The 19,701-nt window shown below is 27.4% G+C and overlaps 1 protein-coding gene across 3 annotated transcripts in view; it reads right to left on the bottom strand.

Annotated features, from left to right (window-relative positions):
• Positions 1-1,444: 1,444 nt before the first annotated feature.
• Positions 1,445-19,701, bottom strand: part of atl (atlastin GTPase) — a 147,262-nt gene continuing 129,005 nt past the window's right edge. For all 3 annotated transcript variants that reach the window (XM_075366384.1, XM_075366383.1, XM_075366385.1), the window contains 3 exons: positions 11,004-11,218; positions 10,179-10,245; positions 1,445-6,340 (listed from right to left, as the gene is read on the bottom strand). In XM_075366384.1, coding sequence (XP_075222499.1) covers positions 6,212-6,340; positions 10,179-10,245; positions 11,004-11,218 — 411 coding nt within the window. In that variant the 3' untranslated portion in view covers positions 1,445-6,211. The remainder of the gene's footprint in view (positions 6,341-10,178; positions 10,246-11,003; positions 11,219-19,701) is intronic.

Below are 19,701 nucleotides of genomic sequence, written 5' to 3' on the forward strand. Positions count from 1 at the left end.
CCAGTGTTTTGTTGTGGAGCTGTATGTAACAAGGCCTTAAATATATTTATCCCAACATTCTGACATTAGTTTTCTGTCCACATTCCATGGGCGCCTTGCCAGTGATTAGTGATACGTACTCCAGACACCCCATTGTCTATGATATACAGTCTATTATCTCTGAAATTACTCAGTGTAACATAACTGTGAGCTTCTGCTGGATTCCTAGTAATATTGGAATCTCAGTCATATTGCAATGAGTATGCCGATTGTGTGGCAAAAGAAACCTGTTTGCAGCCTCCTTCACTAATTATGTTGGTTTGAACGATCTTCTCTGTTTTCTGAAGAGGATGGTTCATCATTTGCAAAGTAAATGGAATGCCACCATCAACAGTAAACTTGTCTAGTTAAGAACGCTATGTAACTGTGGAGGAATAACTGCTGAGAGGAAGTTATTTGCCATTTGCAAATAGGGGACACTAAACTTACTCATGAATCAGATCAATGTACCTGACTGTGTTCACTGCAACTGCCAATTAATGGTATACCACATCCTTGTGGACTGTCTGTATGCGGTATTGTGTCAAAAGTTTAAACTAGGGGCTAATATCAGACATCTTAATCAACAATTTGTCGATATTACTGAATGCTAGATTTATAAAAGCCATACATCTAAATTTAAAAATTTAATTATGCATATCTTTTTCAGTTTATTAATTTTTTTCACCTATTTATTCTATGTGGCATATGCCAGATGATAATTTTGTTATTTAAGTTACATTTTTAATGTTATATTTCACTGTGGTTTTATTTCGCTTTCTACAAACATCATAGGCATTTTCCATCTATGGTATCTCTTTTATGTTACTGTTATTTAAATTTTAAGTTCATTTTTAATATTTGTTTGTTTATTATATAAATATAATATTTGGGCACTGATGATGTCCTTACACAATTACTATATCTGTTGTCATTTCCTTCCAATAAATAAAGTAACTGAACCTGGTGCCTTGGTATTTGATTTACAAACTTAATTCTTCTTTAGTGCTTTTTTCTCATCTGTCTTTATTGCAAACCTTTACAAGCTATTCAATTTTCAGTCTTTTTATGTAACACCATATTTCAAAGACCTTTATTTCTTTCCTATTCTGGGTTTATATTACGTTTTACTTTCACAACTTACAAGTTGCACTTCTGCAAGTACAACTTGCAGAAGCTTATTGAAATTTTGGTGGAGGGAATTCTTTACAATCTCACTTGTTTGTTTTAACTACACATTATTTGCTATTTATTATGAATATTTTCTCATTTGAGGGTGATGAACCACCCCTTAAAAGTAGTTTAAAAAAGTAGTCACAAAAAGCACTATTTAATGTTTTTACGTACATTTTGGTTAATGTCTCTCCATAGAAAAATGCTACTTGATCGTAGTAAATTCAGAGGTCAAAATTCATTAAAAAAAAAGTTTAAATAGTAAAAAAAATTAAGGATTTATTTCCAAAACCCCATGAATTAATAACATTATTATTAATAATCATAATACAAAGACGAATTATACCATTGGCAACAGATTTATCACAAATTATTATTGTTATCATCAATACATTACTGTAAACACAAAAATACAGTATCACCATATCAAATCATTGTTTTGATTACATATTTATAAATCAATCAGAATACTTGAGCTAAAAATAATTATTAAGGACAATTTTACAAAATAATGTATTTTTAGATTAAAAAATACATATTATTATGAAAATTGATTCAAATTATTGTATAATATACATTAATCATTTATTAGTTTAAAATATTTTATACACAATATACCATTCAAAAACAAATCTACTCATTAAATAATTTTATATTTTAATAACATCTCTTATTTTTTCCTTCTGAATAAATAAAACATATTAATCATTTAACAACTATAAGCATTACCTAATTATTAAACAATTAAAAGGTAAAAAGATTACACAACATGTTTTAATTTAAATGTATATATACATACACACCCACATACAATTTCTTGATAGATCTGATAAGGCACCTGAGTAACAGTATTAAGGAAAATATTATTAACATACATAGATTTTTATTTATTAAATAATTATCATGGCACAGTTCAGTTTTATTAAATATAAAGAAAAATTGTCATGAAATATTTTATTTGAATGAAATATATTTAATAAAATCTGCCACCTTATATACAATAATTATTTTTTTATTTTTTTTATTTTTTATAATAAAAATGAAATAAAAAGGTACTGACCGTTCTGTTATCTATAACTACAAAAAAAATATAAATGATTAGTTATTATGATGTTTAATTGCATTATATTATTCACTTTTCATAAAAAAAAGATTCTTAAAGTTATAAACGCAGTAATTATAATGTTTGCATATGTCAATTGGTTCTAATTAAGTTTTTAAATCTACCAATAGTTCGTTCCAATCACAGATTATAATAAAATAAATCTTATACAGACCGCAGTATGAATTGTCTTTAAAAATATTTAATCTTTATAAATAAACCACTCTATGCCATAAATCTCATTCCTAATAATGGTTTCTTGCTTACACATAATTTAATAATGCAATATACAATGTGATCGAGCTATTTTAATTTATAATGAATCACTGGCCACATGTAACCTAATGAATTATAGGCCAGTTTAATCCATATTTTACGGGAAGCATTTATATATATTTAATGATAAAATATAAATTCATATCAAATGGGCAGGCCCATTAATATTTTAAATTCATAGTATCATTATTTACATGTTATACAAACTGTTAAAATTAATATAAATTAATTTACATTTTTACATTACTTCACTACTTAGACTAGCCGTAGGTGCAGAATTGGACCGTTTCAAATATTCCAAGTAAACTTAACGATATTTCAGTGAACAGTAAAATTGACTTTTAAATAAAATACTGGTTTATAAGCATAACCTTTAGAATCTGTAAATTGTGCAAAATATTTAAACTTGAACAAAAAAATGAAGTCATGTTTGATTAATATAACATTTAGTAAGAAATTTAAAAATTCAACACTCCTTGAAATAAAAATATTATTATTCTTCATTATGTATGTAAATTCAATTTTATTTAGATAACAAAATAAAATAAAATTTGTGTTAAATAAAATTTATACAATATTATAATTTAAACACACTGAAACAATAATAGATATATTGTTCTACAAATATTAGTATAAATAACATTTAAAGTAACAAGACGTAAAGAAAAATATTATGTACATATTATTTACTTATCTACACATTTAGTTTTTTTAATACACTTTATTATATATATAAAAAAAAAAAACTACTAAGTGTAAATAATGAAGATACACAGTCTGTCATTATTTACCAAATAGTATCTTACAAGCATCAATCTTGGCCTGCATAAAAGGTGATCTTAATAATGGCTGGCCATATTTTTATACATAAAATTGAAAGCATACTTCTAATGTAATTCAGCAAGAAAAATCCAAATAATTTAGAGTAAGTAGTGACATAAAAATTTTACATAAATTTTGGATGTAATGGGGTAATTCTGAAGGAAAAAAGATACTACTTAATTTGTAAGATATAACAATAATAATTCTTTATTAAACTTAATCTTGATTTACATTTTTCTTCAAAACTATTTTTTGTACAGAATCTAAATTTTTTAGTAGTGAACACTACTATCAAACAATTATTGAGTAAAACAAATTACCAGTAAAAAAGTGAAAATTTCAAAGTACATTTTTGCATAATTTAAAGAGACAGGTTTAAGTTATCCAATTTCTCTATATTTGTCATAATTACATTTATTCAAAAATGGTCATATTATCTTTTCAATATAATCATATTTTCTAATCAGTGCTCATCAGTAAACAAAAATACAAGCAAAAGATTAAATTTTGTCAAATATTTTTTCTGCAAAAAGATCATTGTACATATACAGGCCAATAAGGGGTTTTCCAGATGAATCCCATCACTATATTAGTTTTAATGATTTTTTTTTAACTACTAGTTTTACTTGCAATCAGTTTAGAAAAAAAAAAAATCAGTAAACACGGTAAAGTAAATTAATTGATAAAAATATACAATGGTATTGTTTCATGGACTCGGTTATACTTCCTTAAGATATTCCATATTTTATTAGGTTAAGTGAAAAACAAAATGTTTGAAATGAATTGCTCTTTTATAATGAATTCTGATAGCCATTGAAAGAATGAGTACAGGTTCTAATTATACTTAATTCTCTTGTAAAATGATCTGATGTTCTAGAATTAAGTTTTTTTTATTAACTGTCTAATAGCAATTCTCAAAGTCTTTAAGGCAGTAGAAAGCTGAGTAGTCTGTAGGCCTAGATACACTGAACTTAGGAATTGCTACAATTTAGGAAAATTACTACAGATCTTGATATCATGTAAAATGGGATTGGGAAATTCTATTAATAAATAACATTAGCATTTTCCACAGAAACTGTATAAGGACTTTCCCTGTAATTAAGTTATAACATGGAGATTTTTTGGCACTAAGGTCTTCTTGTTGAATAACCTCAGAGGGGATGAATTATTTAATTTAACTGTCACCACAGTTCTAATAGTGCTATTTCGCCAATTTGGTTCTATGAAAAATATAATTATAGTAAGAGGGGATTATTGTATAGGATTTTTCTACTGAAGTGTTTTTCACCGCTGTTGCATTTGAAAGAAAACTGCAGTTGTTATGTTACGAAGATATAGAAAATGCTAGTAACTACTGGCATCAACAGGACCTTTGTAATGGCAAGATACTTGGAATTTTGAACTGCAGATTTTTATTTTTCAGAGCAGGAACTAGATCAACATAAAAAAAGATCAGAAGTTTCTGTGATCATGAATGTTGCATCCATTACTTAATTTATGACTATTTATTTAATTTGTCATATCCATCACATGTTCATTAATTATCATTCATTAATATCGAACACTGTTTTGCTTTAGTAATAATGTTGACATCCTTCTGTTCTTCTTCACTGTGATTGGATGTAACTTGGTCACTGCATTTAGCTTTAATTGACTGGCAAAAAATCAGCCTTGGTCATTAAACAAATTTTTTTTTTAATTTTAGAATTATACATTGCAGTAAATTTGAAAGAAATCTGTTTCTAAAAAAACTGAACAGAACTGGTTTCTAAAAAAAAGGGGTGAGATTGAACACAGCTACACAACACTGTTGTCTCGTTCATGGCCATCACACGACCATATCTTAACAGTTTCTACTGAAAGTTAAAGCTGAAAATAAAAGCCATTTTTCACATTTACAATATACTTTATAGGTTCTATAAAAGTAATCGACATTATCATTATTATTAAAAAATTGTATGAATTGTAAAAAGAATTATTGATATATTATTTATGTAGGATTTATCTAAAATATACATAAGAGTTAATAATCATTTGAATTCAGTTATCATGTATTTAACTAAATTAAAAACATAAAAATTGAAGATATAAAAATAATAGTATAATAAAAATAAAATTTTAAGTAAATTACCTTTTACACCAATATTATGTTTTGTAGGAGGATTTTTTATAAAAAGTTTTATATAAATTTCACTAATAAACATAAAATATAAATGAATGATAAAATATATCACAAAATTAATGCATGATGTAAACAATCCACCTACAAATACTTCTAAAACAAGTTAAATATATATTCTCAATACACCATAATGTTATAGATATTTAGATTAAACAGGGATCAGTTTTAAATCAAGTGTTCAATTTTCAAATTATTTTTATAATAATTTAAAAAAAAAATTGTAATAAAAATAGATAAAAATCATTTAATAATAAAAAATATACACAAAGAACAAAATTAATAATTTTGGAAGAACAATAATAAGGAATTATATATTGAGGCACTAGCTTTATATTTATAAAAATTAATATTTAATATATATATAATATTTTACAAACGTACACACATACACAGTCCATAGTTTCTAATGAGCCACACGATAAAAAAAAAATGAACAAAACTATTTCATATATAATAATAATAAATAACACACAAAATTTCAACAATTAATTTTAACAACCTATGTACTTCTTTTATCTTTTTACAAAACCATTATAAAGCAAAAAAAAAAAAGAAGAGGAGTGTATATATACATATACATGTGTATGTGTATATATGCACATACAAATATTTGTTATAAAATAATATAAATGTTGCTATCATGAATGTTTTAATTTTCCATTACTTAAAGTAGTATTTGACATATTACTTAATGTAGCATTGACAGCTTGACTCGTTGCATGTTCAAGACTTTTTTCTACAAATATTTGATAGCCTGGTTTCATAAGCTGAAAAAAAACAAAACAAAATATTTATACAACCCATGAATTCTTATACCATTAGAAACAATTTTTTCTTTAGCATTTCACATTTAAAATTAGGTTAAAATTTAACAAATTAAAATTTCTGAGCATTCTAAAAATTTGGAGAGAGTTGACAGATGTAATTTATGACTGAGGATATAGAGAAACATTTTAGGAAAAACAGATAGGCTGAAGTCAAAACTAAAAGGTGATAGTCGAAAATGGTTTATATAAGTATTGAAGAAATAATACAAAAATTTCTACAAATTTAAAAAAATTTGCTTTATACTTTTTATTCGTTTTTTAATCAAATTATTATCATACATTGCATGAGTTTAATTAGTAGGTTAATTTGGATTTCAACAGATAACATTATACATTGAAATTTCTAATATATTTATAAAATATCAAAAAGATTTTCAATCAAACATTTATTATACAAAGTAATGAAGTTTTTATTTCATTTACTTAATTAAATTATTAATGAAGAAGCTATGTCTCAACATACTGCCCATCAAAAATCAACTCTCTCTCTCTGTGTATATATATATATATATATATATATATATGAGCGATGATAAAATGTCAAATTTAAATCCAAAAAAACTCCCGGACCAAGTTTTTGTCATTTTTTTATATCAAACTGCTCTATTGGATTTATCATCTGCGACCCCAAAAACCCCACATAGGCGTTATGTAGATTTTGCAATTTTTTACACCTACCCTTAATTTACCCCCATACTGGGGGAAGTTCGCAAGTAATGGTGGAATATTGTATTATCACCCGACCTTAATAACTGTGCAAAATTTCATCAAAAGGCAATAATGTCAGGAAGTATGTTGTTAAATTAAGGATGCAAGATTTGAGGACAAACATGAAAAAAAACCATTGTGAGTTAAAGTATCGCATACTATGAGTAACACAGAAGACTGATACATCATATAAATGCTTCACAATCGGAAGTAACAATTAAACTTGTTCCACATAACTTGAGTACAAGACATATTACCTTTAAATACATTTTTGGATTAATGTCGTATTGACTTGACAATAGTTGCATTCTTTAACATTTTTTTATATATGAGGGATATCGCTAAAGTAAAGAGTGCTAGGAAATTTCTCTCCTTAAGGCTGGTGAACCTGTGTCGTTCATGGTCATGCTAGTAATGTACATACTGCATTGTTGTCTGCATAAGTTGTAACGTTGTAGTATCTTTGATTTATGTTATAAAATGAATAGGAAAATTGATATTACTGCTGACTGTGAAGTATGTGGAGTCATACGTTTTTTAAACCATCAAAATGTTGAGCCAACTGAAATTCATAGGCAGTTAGTTGCTGTGTAAGGTGATAATGTAATGAATGAAAGAAACATCTGAAAATGGTGTGAGAGGTTTAAAAATGACAGAATTAATGTGCATGATGAAGAATGTTAAGGACTTGTTGAAACGCGTCTATGATGAAATCAGAAAAGATCGTCGCTCAACGATTTCCGACTGGGCCCTTCTTTTTTCTGACGTTTCAAGAGCTGTTATTGGTCTGCATTATTCACAACCATTTAGATTTCAGAAAGGTTTGTGCATGTCGGGTGCTGCACGTCTTAACAGAACATCACAAAAAAATCCAAATGGGATCTGCTTTGGATTTTTGATGCGCTACACACAAAAAGGTGATGAGTTTCTTAATTCAATTGTTACCAGTGATGAATCATGGATTTCGTATTACATGCCAGAGAGAAAATGGCAGTCAAGTGAATAGTGTCCTTCTCAATCACCAACCAGACCAACAAAGATCAAGCCACAACCATTTGAACGCAAACTGATGACCACAGTCTTTTGGGGTCAGTTTGGTATACTGCTGATCGATTTCATGCCAGATGGAACAACTATAAATCTAGAAGCCTACTGCGAAACTCTATGTAAGTTATGGTGTACCATTCAAAATCTGCGATGTGGGTGGCTGAGCATCAGCGTCATCCTGCTCCACAATAATGCAGATCCGATATGTGATTTACTGAGAACATTTGGATGGGAAATGTATGATCACCCACCATATGGTCCAGACTTACCTCCTTCTGATTACCATTTATTTGGGAAATTTTAAGAATTTTTGAGTGGTAAGCAATTTGCGGGTGACGATGAACTTAAAAATGTTGTTAATCAGTAACTAAATGGACTAGCGACAGAAGAATACAATGAGGGTATATTGAAGCTGACATATCGCTATGATAAATGTTTTAATTAATGTGACAATTATATAGAGAAGTAGTATAGGGTATGTAGTTTAAGAGAAATAAAAAATATGTATAAAGTTTTCAGAATAAATTTTTTTATAATGAAACGGTTTTTACTTTAGAGATAATCTTTTGCTGATCATAACTGATATTTTGTGCGTTAATGAATACATCAACTACCAGTCAGGTAAAATTATTGCTACAAGTATTTAGCTGATAAATTCAAGATTCTAAATTTGGAATTCTATAAACTTAAACCATGAAAATTTATGTCAGCCGGAAAATTAAAAAATCATAACATCTTGAATTTATCAGCTTATTATTTGCAGCAATTTCACAACTGAAGTGTTTAAACCAGTAATTGATTGATATATTCACTAACGTGCAAAGATATCAGGTATGATCTTTGTATAGATTGTTGTTGATCTCTGGTTGTTGCTCCCATATTTGCCACATACACTTGATTGAGAAGCATTTAAATGATGTATCAATCTTCTGTCCCTTGTAGTATGCAATAATTGTATAGCATCGACTATTTCATCTTCAATACTTGCAATACTTTTAAACCGTTGTCAGCTATCACCAATTAGGTTTGATTTTAGCATATCTGTTTTTCTAAGACATTTCTCTATAACTTCAGTCATAATTAACTCTCCCCAAATTAATAAAAATTGTGGTTTCTCTGATTACATGTAATAATAGCAGATTAAAAAATATTTTTAAATTGTTAACAGCAACACAAACCTGCTCAATAATGGTTTGTTAATTTATAATAATAGTTCACAAAGATATCTATTTATAAGGTATTCATAAATAATACTGTGATTTATGACAATTTCTATAGAAAAAAAATCAAACAGAAAACAAGAAGGCTAAAACAGCCTTGAAAATTGAATAAGTTATCTGAAATTACTGCAAAAGCATAATCACTGAAACCTGAAACTTGTTACTCCATAGTCATCATTTCTTTTCACAGCTGTTGCCAGGCTTTATGCTGCCTGTAATACTTTAAGGATCAAAGTCTGACAGGACCACAGTAATTTTTATTTTCATGTCAACATTGCAGATTATTACAACAGTATTATTCTGCCATAACAGAAATCTATTTCTACTCTATTTTGACACATCATGTATTGCTTATGAAAAAATAATTTTACTAGAAATAGGATATTAAATGAAGACAAAAACAGCAGAGTTAAATTTTGAGATATTAAATATTTTAAGTAAAAACTAACAATAAAAAGGAAAATCTAACTAACTCTCATATATCAACATATTACCTATCTTTGTTGAGCATAATATTATAAAACTATTATAAAGAGATTGTCTGTGAAAATGATGAATACTGAACCTAATTTTTGAAAAAAAAAAGAATTAAAATTTATAGTAACATTGTTAATGTTTGGTAAACCTTTTTCAATGACAACTTAAAAAATTAATTTAAGAACTGTGAAGTTATTTATTTACCCAAGAACGGCTTTCACTAATTTACGTGGACTTTGGAAATAATTCCATTCACTAATATACCTTATATTAAATATACTTTAATGTAACACAATACCTACCATATAACATTAGATAATACTTACATTTTCCCATATGAGATTTGCCACTTCATCTATAGATTCTCCTAATTCTCTCATTTCTCCACTGTACCTATAATATTAAACAAAGAAAAATAATTAAAAACCGATAGAAAATGGAAGGTTGAAAAATAACTATTACTTCTAACTGATAAGAATATTTAAAGAAATTTTATGTAGAAATTGTTTTGAAAACTAAAATAAAAATAAATCTTTAGTTCTTAATATAGCTATGGCAATATATTTTTTGACATATAATATTTCAGATAGTATGAGAGTTAACGGGACTATGGAATAAAGCCAAATGCAGTCATTTTATCAAAGATTTGAATTCACTATATAAAATAATTTACATAGTCAAACTATAGTAAAAAATTAATGCAACTAGGCATTTTGATACATATCTGTTATTCTAACAGAGAGTAATTAATTAGTTATCTGTACTTTTTATAAAGGTGTGTAAATTCTGATCAGAATTTTATTTCAAAATTTCATAAGTAGTTAAACACAAGCAGTAGTTTTAATCATTCTGATAATTTAGCTGTTGGATAACAACAATAAACTGTTAAAAAGCGTAGATATGACAAGGCGACAATTATTACTCATTATTTAATAAGACCTCCTTGAAATCATACACATACAATTTGGGAATTCGTTTATTTTTAACATTTCAAGTCGTAAAACTTAGTTATTACTATATGCTACTTTCTTATCATGAACTTTAATTGAATAAATAATTTGATTAATGTACAAAATATATAACATCTAGTTTCAGTATTTTCAGATATACAAGTAAAAAAAATTAAAATTATTTAATATTACATTACTTACCTGACATAAGCCCACATTATCAGGGTAATAAGGGCCATACCCATCAATAAGTTACAAGCATTAGCAAGAGTGTACATTCCAATGAGTCCGTATATTCCTGATAAAACATAGCAGGCTACAGCAATAGCAAAGAATACAGCTGGTGTTCTTGCTGCTTTGAATATATTTTTACTTTCATTATGTCCTTTAAATTCCACATATAAGTCTTCGAGATCCTATTAAAAAGAACAAAGATAATTAAAAAGAACAAACTGAAAATCAAAGTATTTTCAAAGGTTATGATTTTTACTAGAATAACATGAGTTTTTATAATAAAGTACTTTAGAATAAGTTGTGTGAAACTCTTCTGGCAGGATCCAGCTGAAAAGTTAATAGTTTGTTTTATAATTCCACAAGTGGATGAGGATTTTCCTTAGTGAATCATGACCCCTGTTCTCAAATGATTAATATCTAAAGGAAAAATAATTCTTTATATCATATATTTAAACTCTTCATTGCAAAATCCTTGATTAGCAACATACTGCTCCTATCCATCAATACTAAGCCATATATTAGGGCTACCTGTCCCCAGTATAAAGGAATCGTGGACAGAGAATATCTAATCTGTCATTACCTCTTCTATCCATTACTCGATTGGGTTCCCTCTTTGCACCGCACCCCTTTGATTAAGAGTATTTTTACTATGTTGTTTCTCAGTGGTTGGAATATTTTTCACTGTCCACACGTTTTCCTTATTCTTGAATCCTTCAATATAAATGCTAAGAATTTGGAAGCAGTAGAATTCCTGTTGAAATTCATGGAGCTTTGTTGATGTTAACAAAACCTATAGAGGTCTAAAATACATATAGGTGGATAGGTTTTCAGGGACTGTTTCCCAGCTAGCAAATTTAAAAATTGTCTGATCTGGGGCTGAGGAGTTGTAACTTCTACTTCCTCTTAATTCTTAAATACAAAATATATGTCTTATAATCATTAAACATACATCTTTATTATTTTAGTTGAGTAAAAAGGAAATATAGTTAAAAAATGTAAGCAAATCCTCATTATAAATAAATATAAATAATACTTTTTTTACAGTAACATGAGTTTATTTTTGTAATCGTTCCAGATATGTTAAAGGGACAAAATAACAGGTGCCAATAAATAAAATTTAACTGATCTGTGAGGTAACTAAATTGATATTGAAAGAGAATATTAAATAAAAAATTATATATATTTTAATAAATATTCTGTCCCATTTTGACCTATTCAATCCACCATTATTATCATCATCAAAAAAAAAAAAAACTTGCCATTAGTACAATTACTGTTAGATTTGCAAGTGAATGACACAAATATTCTGTCTCACAAAGTCATAGAGGAAAAATAACATCTAAAAATAGTTTATAACAAAATTTTTCTTTGGTACACGGTCACTTTAGCTCTAAAAAAACAGAAAATTTATGGATGAGAATGAGTTTAGGCCAAAATAAATTGATACAATTAGAAAAATACATTTTTGCTATTCACAGGTTTCTTAAGATTTACAAAGTAGGAGGGGCTTTTCTACTACACATTTAGACATTAGCTTTATTTTGTGTAACATCTCTTCCATGAGTAGAGTCAACCTCTACAGTCTTAAAAAAGTGCCAGCAGCATGGGAATGCAGTTGGGAGCCAGGGTGTGGGTTAATATGATTGAAATGTTACCTTTCCAATAAAGAAATGAAGGAAAAAAGAAGGTGATGATAAAACTGCACAAAAGGTCCAGTCTTGCTTGGGACCAAAACAGCCTTTCTTAGAAACAAATAATGAAGGCTTTTGCAGGTGGCAGTGATCTGTTTTCCACAGTTTATTGTTCCACCTACCCTGCAATTAATTGTCATCGCTCCTAAAAGAATGTGTATTTATATAGAAGTACATTTTATTTTGGACATATTAATATAATATTAAAGATGAAAAAAAAATGTACATAACTGTTTTAGAAAATTGATCTGTTCCATGTGAAAATTTTTCATCTCAATGTTTGTATTTGCTTACATAAGTAACCTAATAATATTAATTTTTCAACATCTAATAATTCATGTATTACAAACTTCCAAGTATTAAAACTGTTTATTTTTACTGATACATATAAATATTTAACCACATATTTGAAAATGTAAATAATCAACTAGATAATGAAAATAATATATAATACCACTTCTCTTTCCCAATTAAATTCCAAATATATTCTAAAAAATAGGTAATTTACTTTAATAGTAGTGTCAGCTAACATGTGATATTCAAATGCAAAATATTTTTGATTTCAGAATAAAGTTTTGATCTCTACAACTTATCAATATTCTAATTATTAATTTTAACTAAAAGATAACTACAATGCGCACTTTTTTTTGCAATGATTGTAGTTATTTGACATGCAACATAATTTTAAAGTAAAAATAATTTGTAAAATTACACATTAAAATAAAAATTAATCTGATTCAATGAAGTTGAAATGAAGACAGAGTAGTGACAATAATTACTAAAAACTACACTGCTGTATAGTGCACCAAAGTAAAGGCACTGGTTAAAGATTTTATTTGTGGGTAAGAATAACAGATCAGGACCTAGCCATACTATTACACTTTAATGTTATCAGTCCTGTCTTTTGCCATCATCGTTTTTGGAAACAAGATAAATTGGCCTGGTGAACCTTATGTATAACAGCATGAATAGAATATGCTAACATGATTAAGGAATAGTGCTTTCAATGGGTACATATTAAAAAAAGTTTAATCAGGAATAAAGAAATCTGGAATACAAAAAAAATTACAAATATTGGTTACACGAGGATCGTTCAATAAGTCCTTCGAAAATCCAAGAGATGGCGCTCGTAGTATAAAAAATGGTTTGGTTTAGTAAGCGTCATTTGTTGCTAGAGTGCAGTTAAAGTTTTAGCTGTATCAATCACATGGTTTCATTGTCATAGTTGATTGAAGCAACAAGCTATTGTTTATTTATAAAAATGGAAAAAGTGAGTTTCGAGTGGTGATTAAACATTTATATTTAAAAGGGTTAACACTGAAAGAGATCAAAGCTGAGTTGGATGAAGTTCATGGTACATCTGCTCCTGTGTTTGCAATTGGGTAAATGAGTTATATACATCCAAAAAAGATGAACATCGTTCAGGACGTCAAGTGGAAGTGACCACCTCTGAAATGATTGAGCACTGTTTCGCAAGGTACAGCGTTTTCAATTTTGCAAAAAAAATTGGGTATGAAAAAAATTTTGACAAGATGGCTGACATGTTTGCTGTAGAGAATAAACGAAATTGTGTGGTCGACTCTGAGGTTGTTTTGGTGCTTTTCCATCACAATCCTGATGAGTTTCTGCACTGATGCATAATAGTGGATGAAAAATGGATACACTATTACACTCCAGAGACAAAGGAACAGTCAAAACAGTGGGTTTTTGAAGGTGAACGGGCTCCGAAGAAGGTGAGGTCGGCAAGGTGATGGCCACGGTTTTTTGGGATGTACGCAATATCATCTAAACTGATTATTTGGAAAAAGAACAAACAATAACTGGAGAGTATTATGCATAATTATTGCACCGGTTGAGCGAAGAAATCAAGAACAAACATCATTTGAAAAAGAAAAAGATCCTCACCATCAAGAAAATGCATGGTTGCACACCTATGCAGTTCTGTATTCACTGGATTTGGCCCCCAGTGATTTTTTTTATGTCCAAACTTGAAAAAATGGCTCAGTGGGCAGCGGTTCACGTCGAACAAGGAGGTCATCACCCAAACAGATGCTTATTTTGAGGACCTTCTGAAATCCTAATTTTTGGATGGCTTAAAAAAGTTGGAGAAATGCTTGGAAAAGTGTATAAAGTTAAAAGGAGTTTATGTTGAAAAATAAAAAAAATCTACACAAAATAATTTGTTTTACTATCTTTTTCTAAGGACTTATTGAACGACCCTTGTAGTATAAAAAAATCTATCATGATGAAATGAACTATAAATTATTATAAGAATAATAAATGAAAAAAAAAAAACAATATATAAAATCAATTTATTAACATTTTACAAAATTTTAATACATAGAATGTTTTAATGAGGCATTGTGTGAAACAAGTCCAAAATCAACAAAACAGAATTTTGAGAAAACCTTATTTGAAGTACTAGATAACTACAAAATAGCACCAAAAAACTTGTTTAAAGCAAAAATTTTCCCATTATCATTTAGTAACGGCTTGACAAGGTAAATTCTGTTGATTTTGCCATAGGTTGTACTTGATTGATTAAAATGAACAAAATTGTAGACAATTATTTTGTGTCTTAATTAAAACTTTCTTTATTATTACAATAAAATGTCATTTCATTTATTTTTCAGAATGCATAAGACTAAACTAAAATAAAATATATTAGTATAAAACTCAACAATTTTACAATTGGTAAAATTAACTTAAAACAAGGTTTGTTCAGAATAAAAATTAAATTTATCATGAAACAAAATAATTTATTTCAAAAATACTGATTTATTTTATCAGATTTAAAAATCTGATCATCGTTTTCAATCACCGAATTTACGATAGCAAACAATTTTTTCTTCAAATTTTTCCTTCCATGGAATCAAAATAACAAATTCTAAAAACTAAATAGGCATTTTATTTAAGTATGCAAAGTGGCAAATAACTTAATTTGTACTTCTGGTGATTTGTAGAATTTTGTAACAGAATGAGAAATAACTAGTACAACTTTAGAAATTGAAGAATTTTTGAATTTGATGAAAATTAACAATGTTTTAAAATTTAAAGTTTTAACTAACACTAACACCAACAGTAAAATTTCTATTTAACTTCAGAAAGAAAAAAAAGAATAATAATTATGATTCAAAATGTTTTAATTTACAATGTCAACATTAGATTAAACACCTTGCACTTTCAAAATTCTCAAAAGAAAAGCTTAAGAATATGAAGGACTATTACCTTATGTTCCATATCCATGGAAGGAAAAGTTTCAGACAATCCTGAAACTGATTAACTGTTGATTCATCTTAAACATAAGCATAAGCAAAACAGGAACGTAAGCGAGTTCCTGTTTTTAGTGTTAATATAAAAGTTGTGTCCAAATTTTTCTTTTGTTACTACATAATACTTTATTAAATTGTACTTGTAATTTTGGGGGTTGGAGTGCTTGCTGCAAATATACAGCTATAACCCAAACAATATGATGATGATCATAAAATTTTATCATATTGTCTTGAACAGCTCTGGATTTTGCGATATGAATTATTTTTTCTGTTTCTAACACTAATTTGTGATATATCAGTATCTTTGTTTAAGGGTTTTAATTCAGAATCAATTTTATTATATTTGTGATAAGTATCACTTTTTTGGGATCAAAACTTATATTAAAATTATTGAAATGGTCAATATAAAAAAAAAAGTTTAACAGAAGCAGTTTCAGAATATTTTTCATCAAACCATTTAGAATGTAAATTATAAAATGAATTCAAATTAAGGCCTGTTGAAAGATATTTTCGGCGCAGAAAATGTTGCTCGGCTGGTTGGGTAGAAACGTTTGGCAGCAACTCAATGTGTTCCTTAACATACTGCTGCCTTTCGTCACTTACGTTATTTGATGATACAGTTGTGCCATTGGAATTTTGTTTATAGAGTACTACGCAAGCTTAAAGTAACTTCAGTAATGTCAAGGATACTGTAATGTCTTGTAATAGATCGTATGAAGTATGTAATCGTCTACAATAGTGTATCGTATTCTGCATAATGAACAGTTTGGCCTATTCTTTACGATGGTCCTCTTTATGACAACAGAAAATAAACATTTTGATAAATAAAATTTAGAATACAATATTCTCAAAACATAATAATTTACATGAACAAGTTCAGTTCGTTGTTCAGGAACTTTTCCTGATTTTATAGTTGTGTGGTCTTGACTTGTATTTTTTGTGCTACTGTCTTTTTCCATGGATTAACATGTTTTTGTTATTTCTAGCATACAAGCTGGTATATATTGAATAAAACTGATTTAGCAATTATATTTGGAAATAAAGAATTATACTAATGCCAGATAAAACACTGTAACACATTTACAAATGAAAATTTCTAATCCACTAAAGATAATTAGCAACTAGTTTTTAAAAAGTAGATACTATAAACATAGGCAGAAATACTACAGGATAGTAAGGTGAATGACTGATTAAGCAACAATGGCCAACTCCCTTTTAAGTGATAACAGTGGAACACATCATTCAAGTTGTTTAACAGCTGTTCCCACAATTCTTGCCCGAAACCATAGCCACAATAGCCATACGCTTTAAAATTTCTCCAGTTACTTTACATTACTTTTTCAGAAAAACAAGGGTGAACTTGACAAAAATAACATTACCATTAGATTCTCTATCTTATTTTGTACAAAAAATGTGTAAGATCTAAATTTGTAAAGTTTGTCCTTGTTACACAAGATGCCTCATATTAATTTACTAATTGTATCAATTATATTTTTACTTTTATTTTTTATTACAATATTAGAATTAATTTTAATAACTTTTAAAATTAAATATAATGTTTTATCAAATTTGTATAAAAAATAACAACCACTTATGAAAATATTACATAAAATAGTAAAGAATGTAATGTTGCTAAATTGAATATAAACTCAGCAAAGATGTAAATTTTATTTTTTTCTATATTTCATAATATTTATTTTCATTAGTTGTCATAAATTTTATCACAAAGCAAAACAACCAGATTTTATTCATCAGTGCTCTTCTTTATAATATAATTGAAATTACAGCCATCAGGATTTTGTGTGAAAGTGTATCCCACAAACCAAGAAAAACAGGTAGCAGACCTCACCTTTTCTGATTTTTTTTTTTAATGATTGCCTTATATATAATTAACAAAACAAAATAAAACAGAATCTGTTTTAAACCTATATATCCAGGATATAATTTACCAATTTTTTATGCAAAAAAAGTCTACATCCATTGACAAGAAGCAAACAAAGGAAATTTTGTAGATGCAGTCTTATTGATATGAAAAATTATAAGAGGGTATAAATAATAACTGACATGATGGTGGTGACTATAAAGCAAGCAAATCCATTACTGTTCATCTGAGTAATAATTAACAAAGTCCAAACATGAACCTTAAAAAAGTATGTGGAGCTTCTTAACAGTAGCAAATAGTAATAGTTTAATGATCACCAAAAAATTCCATCACATCTAAAACTGATATTCTTCACTTTATAAGAACAGTGAGACTGCAACAACCACATTTTTATCATAAAGTTTGATATTGCACAATTTTTCTACAGATACTTGTCAACGTAATTAATTTTATCTGCACTGAGTGATCATTGGTATATAATTTACATAATGGGTTTTCAAGAACCATATCCAAAAAATAAAAGGTATAAGAAATTATGTACGAAAGATTAAGGCTATCATTGATATTTATTACAAATAAATACTATTTACATTCAAATAGTACTACTATGTAATTTCAATCAAATGAGTACAATTTTATCATGTAATAGATTTTAAATTAACAGGATCAAAGATTATATAATGACCAAAGTCCCAAGATTGGTTAATCCCTTGTAATTATTTAATTAATTATTTTACTTTAATTATTTAATATATTTGTTTCATGACCCTTTCTGATATTAAAAAAAAATTAATCATTATACAGAGAAAACTTAAAAACATCCATAATGGATCACCTAATCAAAAACCCAAACTTACTCATTTATACATCTTTGTACAAACTAAAAATTCAGAAATTTAATTAAGTTTACAACTTCAAAATTCCTTAATAAGTAAAAATCATCAGAGAATTCTATTGTGTCTATAAATCACTGAGTAATTACAATAATTTACAGATTGACAAACAATTAAAATCATGATTTTTTAACTGTTTATTAAACACTTATGTTAGAAGGTTGTTCACAGTAACAAAACACACATTTAGCATTATTTCTTATGTAGATGAAATTATAAAATCCATTCCTGACAATCCCAATTCACAGATGTTATAAAGATATTTAGTTTTAAATACAAGAATTACATAGTATCTGTACAATAACAGTAAACGTATTAAGATTTTCTTCTAATAAAATTCATTGTGGAAATTAGATGAAGAGTAAGTGTAAGCTGTATAAAATACAATAAAATAAATATAGCTGTATAAAAATTGAAAATAATAAAATTAGTTGAATTACAGATTTTTTTATAATATTTAGTAAATTTTTTTGCATAAGTGGTTGCTTTTATTGAAACATAATAAAAAAAACCTGTAACAGCTCTTTTACACAACAGTTATAACAATAGTAACATTACAATTCTACCATAAAATGTAGCAATTTATGTTACCCTTAAAGCAATTTAAAAAAAAAAAATACAATTAGTTAATTTAAAATCTTTGTTTTTAGATTAATTTTATAAAAAAGCTTAATTTTTTATTCTGTTTAATTATTCAACCTCCACCTAAATTAAACGCAAAAGCTAAAGATTAACATATATAAATGCATTATAACAAACAATTAACAATTGAATTATCACGTAATATTGCATGCTTAAATAGAATTTTATATCACATTTATTAAATAGATTATAACTTTTCTTTAAGTAACATTTCGTACAAAAAACTATTAAATTAACATATACACAAAAAAATAACTAATAATACTGTAAATATTATCACATAAT

The sequence above is a fragment of the Lycorma delicatula genome, chromosome 5 (genome assembly GCF_047948215.1).
Source record: "Lycorma delicatula isolate Av1 chromosome 5, ASM4794821v1, whole genome shotgun sequence".
Lineage (NCBI taxonomy): Eukaryota > Metazoa > Arthropoda > Insecta > Hemiptera > Fulgoridae > Lycorma > Lycorma delicatula.